This window comes from Haemaphysalis longicornis, unplaced genomic scaffold (genome assembly GCF_048455015.1).
Source record: "Haemaphysalis longicornis isolate Haplotype H1 unplaced genomic scaffold, Haemaphysalis longicornis Haplotype H1 scaffold_2, whole genome shotgun sequence".
In the NCBI taxonomy this organism is placed as follows: domain Eukaryota; kingdom Metazoa; phylum Arthropoda; class Arachnida; order Ixodida; family Ixodidae; genus Haemaphysalis; species Haemaphysalis longicornis.
Genome location: NW_027526295.1, coordinates 66,506,840 through 66,520,484, shown reverse-complemented (window position 1 = coordinate 66,520,484; position 13,645 = coordinate 66,506,840). Strand labels below are relative to the sequence as shown.

At 46.2% G+C, this 13,645-nt stretch overlaps 1 protein-coding gene across 1 annotated transcript in view; it reads left to right on the top strand.

Annotated features, from left to right (window-relative positions):
- Positions 1-13,645, top strand: part of LOC144167161 (anoctamin-4-like) — a 46,615-nt gene that overhangs the window by 19,402 nt on the left and 13,568 nt on the right. The window contains exons 10-14 of the mRNA XM_077696521.1: positions 1,413-1,524; positions 4,821-4,875; positions 5,626-5,720; positions 7,655-7,803; positions 11,041-11,193. Coding sequence (XP_077552647.1) covers positions 1,413-1,524; positions 4,821-4,875; positions 5,626-5,720; positions 7,655-7,803; positions 11,041-11,193 — 564 coding nt within the window. The remainder of the gene's footprint in view (positions 1-1,412; positions 1,525-4,820; positions 4,876-5,625; positions 5,721-7,654; positions 7,804-11,040; positions 11,194-13,645) is intronic.

Below are 13,645 nucleotides of genomic sequence, written 5' to 3'. Positions count from 1 at the left end.
GAGTTTGCATACACTGAGCAGTTCAAATGAGTTTGCACTTTGTACTGGGTGCTTAAGATGACCCGACAGTAAGGTAGCACAAGTGCGTAAGAATATCTGACAGCGAAAATTTACCTATAAAAATGAATTGCAAGTCTGCAGCCCGAGGAAAGCCAGAGACATTTTGACCAAAATGAGTGTTTGATCGTCCCGCAGGGTAAAGAAAACACGACAGTTATATACCGTTTCCAGTGTGGTGGCCAGGCCCAGCTTTTTTCGCAACTTGGCGTCATGTAGCTTGACGTACCGTGGTGGCATGGCCTTGCTGGCATGACCTTGCTCAGCGTGTGTCAGCGAACGCCAGCACGGATGTTTGTGTTTGGCTCTGGGTTTCTTTTAAACGATAGGAGCGCGGGACAGGAGCGGTTGGAGGTCAGTGGGAGTAGCTTTTGTTCTGCGGGGAACATGGGAAGGCTGATGATGATGATGATTTTTGGGCTACCTAAAAGCGAAAACTTTGGTGTGTCCGTTTGGCTGTCTGTTGGTGTGCCGCTCAATTGAACCGTGCGGCCCAAGTGAAAAAAATGTGTGAAAACAAAGTTCATATGGGCATGGAAGACTGTTACAAACTAAGAGGACCGCTGGGCAGGGTCATGTATGTCCGCATTATTCAGCGCAACGGAACGCTCAGGTGTATTTGAGGGCATACTTTGTAATTATTAGCACGGTCTTGGATTATAACTTGAAAGCGTGCTGGTGACACTCATAAGTACCACCAGCGCGCCTTGGCAGTGTGCTTTGGATTTACAAAAACATACGCCTTGTTTGGCCGGTTAATTCGCACCTTCCTAATAAAATGCATTAAAACAGGGGAACACAGGAAGACACGAAAGGTTCCCAATACCTCTCCTGGCGCACCATAAGAAATGGACAACTAAAAGGCAATAATGGAGCACTTCCGTGCCCGTTTAAAAATTAAACAGATATGCGGAAAGAAGTTTTTTCACGCGTATTCCCTCTCTGGGAGCCGGTGAAGCAGTGCTCAGGAGTATGCATAAAGCCTACACGACTGGTTTTGACTGTTTTGGAGGATGAAAAAACGGGTGCGGGAACGCGTCGATCTCCGCACACACGTTTTTGGCTTTTCCATGATGATGATTACTGGGTTTTACGGCGCTAAGCCGAGGGCAAAGAGCGCCAGAAGTGTGTTTGACCTTTTGAGGTACGCTTGTTAAAACGTTCAAAACTAGCCGTAACCTGCACGCCGACCGAGTGATTTCGCCATTTTTATGTGCCTGTTTCTTAGCCCGGGTTATTTTTTTAGCAGCAGATGGACTGGAACCAAGCGCCACCAGTGTTCTTGTTTTTGGTCATCAAGCGAGAGCAACGGCGTTTTTGAGAGCGGCTTGTTGCCCACTCTTTCGCCTTCGCAGAGCGCCCCAGAACGCAGCGGGAGTATGAGTACAGCTTCGCCTTCAAGATGTTCCTCTTCACTTTCCTCAACACCTACTCGTCTCTCATCTACATCGCCTTCTTCAAGGGAAGGTAATGGCCCAGCCTTCCTTAGCAACGTTTCAGACCACGTCCGAATAAAGGCCGTTCGAGCCCCTGCACAGATAATACCAAATAAGTGCTATACATGTACCGTTTGCGTGTCTAACTACGACGGAAAGGGGGTTTCGCACCAACCCAGAAACCGACAGCATAGGCGACCAAGAGAAACTCGCAGTGCCGGCTACCTCTTCACAAGAATACGTCGCCCTGAACAATTTATACATCGATAGGTCGGGCGTGTGCACCACTTATCTTCTTTCCACTATGTCTATGTGGTCATTATCCTGTATCTACACAGATCTTGCTGTTATCAAGGTCTACATGTCATTGTATATTCCTGATTAACACTGACGTATAAAGTAATTAGAAAAGCCTGTCGTGTTATGGCAGGGTAACTATTTTGCTACCGTTTGTTTTAAAGACGATAGTCTTTCTTGGGCTACTGAAACGCAGAAAATTTGGTCTGTCTGTCTGTCTGTCTGTCTGTCTGTCTGTCTGTCTGTCTGTCTCTCGTTGACTCGATAAAGTCACCCGGCCAAAATGAATTGAAATCTGCGTAATAGTATTATATACTCACAGCCAACTCTAAACGTCCATGCCCGGTGTGAGTGTTCATACTTGTCAACATTGTTGAACAAGAACAAGACATTACGCAAATACAAGGCAGAAAACAAATACATAAGCGATCTTTTCACTGTTCCTTTATTGAACAATTCAAGGATGCTTGGTGTTTGCGAAAGCAAACACCAAGCAAGAGAGATGATCCTTGCACTCGGCGTTTGTAACAATTCCTCTCCCCGTGCAGGAAAAATAACTTGCACAACTATTAAATACATCCATTAAAGCACCCTTGCAGTCACCCTCTTCTTACATTATATAGCGTGCAGGACGCTTTCCTGAGATATTCAAAAATCAATCGTACACGAAAACACGCCTCCTCGTGTACAAAGTTTGTGAAATGTGATATTGGACCGATAGGTTTCGGCAATCTACAGCTTCGTTTAGCGCAATGTAAAAGCAGATAAGCCAGAGAGAGAAGAACACGCACAAATGCTGTGTATGGATGAATCTCAGCCTGTGTGTTTAATTTGCGGCGCACTTGTTTCGTTTTGCTTAAGATGTACCAAAATTTCCCGCGTGATTTACAAATAAATGAATATACCACTGTTGGATCTAGCACTTGTCCACCCTCGTCTCTCTTTAGTCTGTGGGCTTTCGTTTTGGGGTAGACACAGCTGTAATTTGCTTGCAACCTACCGGCCGATTTCCATTACCAGTTGCCAAGGTGAGCTCCTCGAGAGAGTGATAGAAAAAATTGTACTTGTCTGAATGCAGTGGTGTATTGTTCCCGTGCCAAGATGTATTTTTGGCAGGTCGGTTCAGCAAAGGCTTACTTGTAGCTTGTCAATCTTATGCAAAGATGTCTTAGTTCACAAGCAACACCGCTTCTTCGTGTTCTTCGACGTGAAAAAAATGCATGGCATCACATGGTATTCTATGTAGCTATGTAGCTTTCAACACTTTCGCGCATTATGAACTTTGCTAAATATGCCGAAAAGCTACCTGTCTGGGCAAATGTTTCGAGAAAAAATTGGGACAGCACTATCCAAATTTTTTCTGTAAAAAATAAGTGCCTCAGGGTAAAATGTTGATCTGCAAGTTGTGTGTTGCTTAGAATAGAATGTGAACGACTCTCTTTCACTCCATGTAGATACTGCTTACGGCCCTTATAAACCCTTTAACATTTTGTTATGTAGCTCTTTTAGAGAGCATAAAGGAAAAGGGGCACTGTGTACGTGTAGCTCCATAACAGAACTTGTACTCAAATAAACGGCTCAAAAGCGAATATTCTACTAAAAGGTGAGCTTCATTGATGCTATTAAAATGAAGGCAAAAGCGGGCGCAAGACCTTCGATGTGCCCTATCGGGGGAGGCTGGATACTAATTTAGCACACCTGTGGTTATCTGGTTTGCGCAAGGCGATTTGAATTTACCGCGTTCCACTGCTACAGGCCGGGTTTCTCGATGTCAGCGCTGCAGTACAGCGGAGACGCGCGTGAATGGAGGCGGCCGACTACAAGGTTTATAGAATCGCGTGGCCGTGCTCCACGTGCGTCCCAAGCAGAACGTGGAACCTAGCTAGTGGAACCTTTCGTTGCTGTTGCCGCTTGATTTTTTATATGCCGCCAGGAGGCGGCGGTTTTCTGCAGTAGATGTAGAATATCATTTGTTAACGAGAAACCAAGCATTCATGAATTTTTTAATAAAGGAACACTGCAAATATCCCTTGTGTACTAATTTCCTGTCTTATATTTGCGTAATGTCTTGTTCTTGTTCAACAAAGTTGACAAGTATGAACATATAAACCGGGCTTAGACGTTTACATTTGGCTGTGAGTATATAAGACTATTGCGCAATATCAATTTTACTTTGGCCGGATGGCTGAATGGAGTTACAGACATACAGACGGACAGACAGACAGACATACAGACAGACAGACATACAGACAGACCAAAATTTCTGGGTTTAAGTAGCCCAAGAAAGACTATCGTCTTAAAAAAAAAACGAATGAATCCAGACTGCACGGACATACCAGAACAGTTTTCTCTCAGCAACTTCTTTCTTGCACGAGCAGAAGCTCCGAGAACCATTGCCCTAATGGGGGAATTCGTTACAGCTGGCACTGCGTATTTTTTATATTCTTTTCATTTATAAGACCTTCCATCTTGTAGTTGGGTGTTTGTGAGCATTTACTAAAGCTAGCTGTGCTAATTTCTTCGAAGGAATTGATTTTTTGTCGATAGCCACAGCGCTTTATAATAACGTTCTCTCAAAGAGAAAAATAAGACCATAAATACAAATTGATCACAGCGCCAAAGTGACGTCCTTGTTTTTTATGCTAACGCTGGTGCTCTCCAACATGTGCGTGTCAATCTTGTGTAACAATGCACATCTCCTTGGCAATATAAAATGCAAAATTGTTTCCTGTGCCCCATTGGCGTTTCCTCGCTGGTGTTTATAAACGCCAGCACTGAAAGAGCTAATTGTGAAGACGGGAACGCTCCTGTTCATCGTGCTTTTAAGAGTTTAGGCTGCGGTAAAAACCATGGTTTAACTGCGCGTGCTGCGCAGCGAGGGAACGCTTCACCCCGCTGACAAGCAAGAATAAGCATAGGAACAAGGACAAACGCTCTTTCGGTTTGCATGCCGCAGCCTAAAAAGCGCATTTTCTGCTAGGCTTTGTTCGCGCTTTCATTGCCTACCTAAAGACTCTATTTATGTCTCAGATTTTCAGGCTACCCTGGGCACGAGGTTACAGTGTTTGGCTACAATCTTGACAAGGTCAGTATATATTTCTAGTCAGCTGCTTTTAATATGTTCGGCTTTCTCATCGTGGAATAACCTGTTTACCCCATAATATAAAAGGGACACGGAACTGATTGTGAACATTGCGGGATTACTAGCGAAAATTAGTCTGGACTCTCCAGGCCATGTTTCGACCACTCTAGCTCCGTTTACGCGACTTCATTCGGTAGAAAAATCTAATAAGAAATGCTGTCTTTCGCTCTGCATCATCCTTGCTGATTTTGCATGACGTTTGATATAACTTCAAAACAAGATGGTTTGGCTTTACTGCGCTACTGCACGGCTGGACGGCCTTCTGGCAGAATCAGTCGGTCGAGCGTTTAGTCGAAAGGCGGCCGGCGGCTCGTCGCAACTCGATCGTTCAGTTGAAACTAAGCCACATCACGTTTGTGCCAGGAAGAATGAGGCTTAAGTGTGTTGGTTTGTAGAATGTATCACGCTTTAGGTCCAAGTAATTCCACACAAGCACACATGAGACGCTTTGCTGAATCGTACGCTAGTAGAAAAATCTCAGGCCAATGGAATGTAAAATTTACTTGCATAATTCGTGTTACCTTATTAGTACATTATCGAGGTTTGGTACCTTTTGTATGGTATCATCATACAAGTGTTTTGTCATCACCTCTGTAAATAAACCTGCGTTTTTTATGCAGGTATAATTATGTTAACTTGGATGGAGGGTTCCAAAGGTAACGCTCTTTTGCTTTCGTCTATTCAATTTCGCAGTGCGATGGAGGCTGCTTGTACGAAGTATTTGTGCAGCTCGCCGTAATTATGGTTGGTCAGCAAACTGTCAGGACGGCCAACAACGTGGTGCTCCCGTAAGTTTCCGTCAAATGGAATTTCACGTTTTTTGCTCTATGGTTAACAGAAATAGGTCAACATTAATTTAGCCACAGAGCTCCGCGGCAACATCTCTTAGTAAATTTTTAACTAAATAACTAGCCTCACAGCGCGTCATACCGATTGGACTGCGGTGTCAACAGTACGGGGCGCGGTCAAGATCGGCGTAGTTGTGCTGCAGAGCGGGAAAGGTAGTGGTTGTGGGGGCTCGCGCCTCATGGTGCTATCAGATTAAAGACGCTTAAAGACATGGAATCGGAACACTCTGAGCCAACTCCATTCTTCCAATGCGCCATGCTGAAGCCCGGATACTAACGAGGTTACGCCCAATAAGCACAACCCTACGGGGAAGGCTCTGGAGGATTCAAACAGCGTGCACCCTCTCAGAAGTACCGGGTCTGGTCATGACGGTTGAATACTACCATACCAGGATAAACAACCGAACTATCGGTTTTCAGTCTCTAGCGAGTTGTATAACACCAGACCATGGTGGCGGTCACATCAGCAGTACCACTGAGGATGCTTAAACCTTCAATGTGTGGCCTCAGTTTAACAAGGGCAGCTGAAATGGGCCTTAGAGGAGCTCCCAGGCATAACAGAAATATCACAGGGCAGGACGAGGGTAGAACAGACGAAGGCTCCAAGGAGTTAATTTGCGGGAGTATTATGTGCGTCTACGGCATTCAGAAAGGAGGCAAAAAGGTGTTGGATCATTATTATTGCCCCCCCAGTAAATGACTAAACAAGGTTTTTCCAAACTAACGTTTGCTACAGCAGATTTTTGGCCAACTTTAAACTAAAATAAAAAGCTAACGACAGAAAAAGTCAGCAAAGTAACGGGCACAGACGAACGTCGGCAAATCAAATGCCGCAGGGCTTACTCTCCGCGCTTTTGTCTCAAATGCTCTCGCTTCTCAGAACATCGAATTAGACCGAGAACATTGTCGATCAAACAGAAACAGCCTAAGATATTGACCGCACGAAGTCACACTTCTATTTATTAACAAGATCGACGATGCGGTATACGAAAGGAGGAGGAAACAGTGTTCGCTTGAACCACAAGATGTGGTGGCCGAGCGCGCCCAAGCGCTCATAACAGATCAGAAAGCACACAAATAACAAACTCATCAGGCCACACTCTGTTCAATACAATCTGCTTGTTAACCGATTTCCAACGTCCCAGAAAAAGAGCGAGATTGAATAAAGATTACTGAATATTTATCACGATTGTGTCATCAATCAGGTAATAGATAAAAATCCCGGGCCATCCCCACTAACGTGTAAGCTGGGGAGGGTTGTAGCATGCAGTGTATAAGTGTATTCTTGGCGCCTTGGCGTTTCTGCTCACGGAGATGAGACCGTTTGGTGGTAGAGGTACACATCTGTGCTCTAAAGTCTCGTGTCTTTGAAGCGCGAACCTTTCTAGCGCGAGGCGTTGGGAAACGACTGCGCCATTCTTTTAGCACACGTTGTTTTCCACGGAGATGAAACGTTCTAGTGCGAGGCGTTGGAAAACGAGCGCCCCGGTGTTGAAGTACCGTGACTACATAAAGTTACGACGGCAGATAGGCTAGAAAAAAATCGTTCGACTAATTGAACATCACTACAGCACGGGCAGCATTGAAATAAGGGAATAGACGAGACCCAAAGAAGGCTCGAGTGGCGTATACAAAGGGCGTACGGGTAAAGTATTTCAAAAGAAAAGTGACCGTTCCCGAGAAGAAAGGGAGCGAAACAGGTAGGCACTGTCCCGCCAAATTGTACATCTCTGACGGTTGAGGGCGATGGTATACGGACCAGCAAAGCTGGCATAAATAAACGGGTGGAAATAGTAGCCGCGTGGTGGTCACCTCCTTGTAGGTGGGCTGATTCAACTGGAAAAAGACCCAAACTCTGTCGGCATTGCATGCAGGATTTTGAAAGCCTGGTGGCGCCAGCGGAAACGGCGGCTGGGGAAGGAAATGCCCGAGCAGGTGCGCACGGACCTCGCACGCTGGGAGGAGGACTTCAACCTCGAGGAGTGCCACAAACTCGCGCCCTTCGACGAGTACCTGGACATGAGTGAGCACACATGTGGATACCGTATTTGCACGATTACGACGCGCACTTTTTTCAAGCGAAGCTTTTTTTGCGTGACTGATGGCAATGAAGTTACGCCAAAACTCACTGCAGGCAAGCCACCTTTACACAATGGGTTTTCGCAAAGGCACATACATCAAAGCGCACACGATAATAATAGGAGGTCCTCACGCGCAAACCACGATACTGTATAGCACTGAAATACACGTTCGCATTGTAATAGAACCGCTGATGATGATTATTACTCCATCATCACATCGGGTCGCTAAGCATTTTCTTTTAGTTCGTTACGCGGGCGTTGGCTTATGACTTTGGCTTAGCTGGAGTGGACTCTTGCCTTTAGACTTCTTAAGTTGTGATTTTGAACTTTGGGAGCGTGGATTTCGGTTTCTTTTTGTACTCAGTTTAAATGAAAGCTTCGTGTTTTAACCATCTTGCTCGAAATAAAGGGGCTCTGATTTTTTAAAGGGTTTTGTAAAGTTACCTAACAAATAACTCTTTGGCAACGATTTTTTCCCGTTAGCACGAAAATGCGGCTTTTTGTTTCCTGAATAATAATTTTGAGGTACTTGTGGCTTGTTGAAAATCCTCAGTGTGTGCGGCATTTCGTTTAGTTTAGCGATAGCGTCAGCAGCACTCACACAGGGTAGGGGTATACTCGGGTTATCTCTGTAGATTCGCTACTTACCTTGTGAAAAAAAAATGTTAATGTATGAGAGCTGTTACTGAGAGACGCAACTGGTGGTGGAGGAAGACAGAGTAATACAGATAACTCGCTAAAAAGATGGGCTAGCGAAATACGGCGCCAAAGAATGAGTCCAGGCAGCCCCGTTAGAAGCAATTGGAATAAATGGGCGAGGTATTCATCCTGCAGTACACAATAGGTCGATGATTATTGTTATTATTATTATTATTATTATCATCATCATCATCACAGAGTCCTTAAAATCGAAATTTTGTAAGGTCTGATTGAAATGCTTGTAATGTTCTCGCAGCTAGCATTTTTAAAAGAAAGAGAACAGTAGGAAAGCGGAAGCTTACGATAAGTTCGGGTACAATATAGCAGTAACACATTTGACAGGTTTCATGTTAACACGAAAGTGTTTTATGCCGGGGTACACAAACCTCACCGACGTCATATCCGTCACGGAAATGACATCATCAGAAAAATTTCATCGGCGACGGTGCATGGTTTCGAGCAAACGCTAGGTTTGGAGCCGCAGGGGGAGGTGTGGAATGTTCGACCGATCGAGCCATTGTCTTGTTTTTTTTAAAAAAGAGCCATAAAGTCATTCCCGGATCACTGTACGAACGCGCCTCTCATGCGCTTCCCTCTAACTTGTTCCTTCAGATGCTGCTGCTGTCCAGGCGAGGTGAAGCTAAGTAGTGCGTCATGACGCTAATGAGCGCCGATAGTTGGCGCTTCGATAGGGCAGCGTGTAGTGTGTCTCGATGCCAGCGCCGCCGTACAGGGTGATGACACCCATTGAACGGTTCCATGCCTCCGCTATTGGGTCAGAGTGCTCAACGCGTTGTTCTTTTCGCTTCCCACAAGAACCAGCAACACGAAACAGATTAGATGATACAAACTTCGCGAGTGAACAGCGTTGCCACGATAATTTTAGCGCGGTTTTGATGCAATGACTTGCTGCGGCGGCGAGCGAGTGACCCAAAATGGCGGCGCCAGCGTATACGTGTCTCCACTCTGTACGGCGGACGCACTTGAATCGAGGCACTCTAGCAGCGTGCAGCAGCGGAAGGTGCTGTGTTTATCCGTCCGGCGTCGCATTCCACAAGCTAAGCTTGTCGCAACGCAAGCTTCTGGCGTACGCTCCACGGAGCAGGACTAATGTGGTCGCACATTTGCCTAAGCGACCCGCCAGAAGGACTTTGCTTGCAATCACACCTACAAGACTGCTCCGGACCCCCAAATCATGCTCCTTTGGGACTGTGACTTCAGAAAACGAATCGCTGTCAACTCGTTCGGTTTCGTTCGCATGGTTTGCGAGCGCCTGGGGTTTCAATCGGATTTACGCAATGCTCCGGCGTTTGTAATCCACTGTGTAATGTTGATGCGTCCAGCGGTGCCATAACGACGTATAATAAATAGAGATGTGCAAGTTCATATCGATGCACAATAAACATTGAAATGCTCTTGTGAAGGCACATTTCACTTTCCTGCTTTACCTTTTCCTATAAAAGAAGGATCAACCACATTTTTTATACAATGTACTATCGCAGGGCATAAGTTTCGCTCTTCACAACAGCAATTGCTCAGGAACGAACTTTAAAATCCTGCGATAATAGCAAGGTTGCAAGAGCAGACGACAGGAAGTTCTCGCTTAGGTAACGGGCATAGTAGCAGGGCGTTCGTAGGCACACGACGTTACATCTCAGCCAATGTGAAGTTTCCGAAGGACGAACGTGCAGCGTTTTATTTTGGCTAAAAGATACACTTACGCCGATGTTACGTCCGTACAGCGCAATTTTCACAAAGTTACTGTAATGGAAGAGCGGAGCTGACCGGCTCGACTGTTCATGCGCAAAAGGGCTGCGAGCACAGGAAAGGTGACCACGCCCCACGCGGAGTATCGGGTGGAATATCGGCTCTGCTATTAATTTTTCTGAATCCATAACAGCGTGTGACTTTACACCTGCTCCGAAATAGTCGGTTTGGTGTCCATCTCCGCATCAGAGGAATAACTTCTGCACAGAGGCATAACGAAAGCAACGCACATGTTATACTAATCTGTGTCCGCGTGGTCTCAGTTCCACGTAGAAACGCGCGACGGAGATCCCCTTTTTCCCTCCTTCCATGTCGGCATGCACCTTTGATTGGGCTCCTCCAACGGCAGGCGCCGTCTTTTGCGCCTAGTCACGTTCTGTCTGCACTAGCTTATGATTTGTCAGTATCCGAGCCAAATCGACAACGATTTCCAAAGGTTAGAAAATCCCCATTGGAATGCAAAAAATTGACGTGCCACAATTAGAACGAACACTGCAATAGCAACGATCACGGTAGAACGCTCCTGCCGGAAACGGAACAGGAAAACGGAGACAGGTGCTCGCTTTATTTGTTAGCTTGCACGGATATAATTCAGCTGCTTTCATTGAGCAGTGTACAGGAACCTAGAGCCTGAAAATTGGAGAAATGAGCTTTGCCTTGAGGGCTCGATTGAAATAATTTCATAAGAGCAATGCATGTCCCGCTCCTCGCAGCCATCCAGTTCGGGTTCGTGACTCTGTTCGTGGCCGCGTTTCCCCTGGCCCCGCTGTTCGCGCTCATCAACAACATCTGCGAAATCCGAGTGGACGCTTACCGATACAGCAAGCGGTTGCGACGCCCCATTGCCGAGAGAGCGCCCAACATCGGTCAGTGCCTTTTGAACTAACTGCCCTCCACAATCTCCTCATGCCAACAAAGCAAACCTGCGATTGGTCGAGATTTTAGGGCGGGTTCGTACCCAGCTGTTTTTTGTGCTCTATTCTTTGCTAGGTATGTAGTGGCGCAGTTCAGGTGCAGGACGTTTCGCAGAATCTTCTGTGCCAATTTATTTATTGCACACTTTCACATTGCGTCCGGAATTTGAATGGAACGCCGATATTCTCCGTTTTTGTTTTCGTTACCCCTTGGTATGTTCTTCGTTTCCATAGGTTCATGTTTGTAAACTTTTGCTTACTCGTTCGACGTTATTTTTGCTTAAGGCGTGGTGTACGAACGCGCGCATGCTAAAGAGTGCGCACCTTGCTCTGTAACGCGGAATCCTGAAGCCATTCCTCGGAATCAGCAATGGCGTTTACCTCTTGTCATAAAGTAGACGAACAGTAAGGTGAAAGAGATCACGATCATCCCCATTCGTCTTCAAGAACAGTGCCGTTCCTTCCTTCCTGCCCTCTATGAGGAACAGTCCATGATCGTCACAACTGTCACTGAGAATCACGACCATCTACCCATGAGGGATAGGTGCACGTTTTACCATGATTCCCCTGATGAACAGTCACTATACTATGCGGGTCCAGCAGGCAGGTACCGTATTTACCCGATTCTAACGCGCCCCCTATTTTAACGCGCACCCGATTTCCCTGGCAAGAAAACCGAAAAAACTTGCACCTCCGAATGTAACGCGCACGGGACTTGGCGACCCAGACAAACGAATGCGAGAGAAACAGGCGATATATTTACCGAAGTAATCTCACTCATCTCACTCCTCGTCGCTCTCCGCTGACCACATCTCGGCCTCGGTGCTTTCAAGCGCGTTCGCAATGCCACACTTCTGAACGAACGTTCAACCATGGTCTATGGGATCGTGGCCCACGCCTCGCACGCCCATCCCGAGAGCTTCTCCAGAGGTGCACGCTTCAGCCGACCGCTCGTTGAACTCGTGGGAGCCGCTGCTGCCATTGCTGTTATCAATCGCGCAAGTGAAACGATTTGACGATTTGTGTGAACTCCGATAGAAAAGCCTAGGCGCCTAGGCTTGCTGCGTCCGAAAAATCGTTGCTAAAAACTTTGGCGCCATCTTGAGATGGCCATGGCGATGGGTGGGACGAAATTTCCGCTGTTTCGGCAGTTTCGGTTTTGTATCCGATTCTATCGCGCATGCGATTTTTCGGCAAATTTTTTCGGAAAAAAAGTGTGTGTTAGAATCGGGTAAATACGGTATATGGTTAATGGTAACGCATTAAATCATGGTCCCTCGATTCATAAATACAAAAACGTCCCGTTCCTCCTGCTGCTCACTAGTCTAACAAAATCTGTGCTGATGGCGTCAAGTCAAAGCAGTAAACGGCTCAATCTTCCGCCGCAATGGGCTTGAATGAGAGCATCTTTCAGACACTGGCAATTTTACCTGAAGAAAAACATAGGGAAAAGCAGCAGTAATAAATAATATACCTGAAATAATGAAAGGACTGTCGTAAATTTGCTTCACGGCGTTTCTTAAACGATGTTTTGCTTCAATCTCGCGTAAAGACGGGAGAGGTGCATTGCACAGGGCACGAATATAATAGTTGCGCACGCGTCGACCGCATCTGTTTTAGATGCGACTGCATCTCATTCACTCGCCTTGTCCCTCCATACGGCGTTGTCCGTCCACACCCCTCCCCTACACTATAAAAAAACAATAGTTAGCGGCGCCCTGTTTCGATTCCACGACCCTGTGGGCGGAACGCGAGGTACATGGGGCTCTTCCCACTGCGCCACAAAACCGAGAGAGCATCAAATGCTACGAACGCGCCTTATATCCTTGACTCATTCAAACTACGTCAAGATGCTACTGATGCAACGCGTGATGGGGCAATGATTTACACTTGCAATAAAAGAAAAGAAGCTCCCTCTTACAGCAACAATGATGGAGTAAAGGTCGTTGCGACAGCGAAGCCCCACTTAGAGAGATTGACCAAGATTGGCCAATAAAACATAATAATCATACGCGTTCCCAACACGTTTCACGCGATTTCAGAATCAATCCAACGGAAACACCAAGTGAACCCCACGATGCGTCGCATCTACACAGGGTTCCCCTCGCGGGGAGGTGGGCGCTTTTTTTTGTATTGTAGTGTAACGTCATAGGCAGGGGCACTACGGGCATAACACCGACTTATTGGTAATTAAGGTGAGGGGGAGGCTGCAGACACAAAGTTTCAAGGCAAAGCCACATATATTAGTATTCAGTGTACTAGAAATACTGAACTTAACCGGTCATTCTAATGTTTAGCACCGTTACCACTTATCCCATACTGGCGTACACTCACTCAGTGCACGTATTGCAAGCCCTATGACAGAGAAGAGCGTGAGAAATTTAAGTGTAATCAATGCATGATA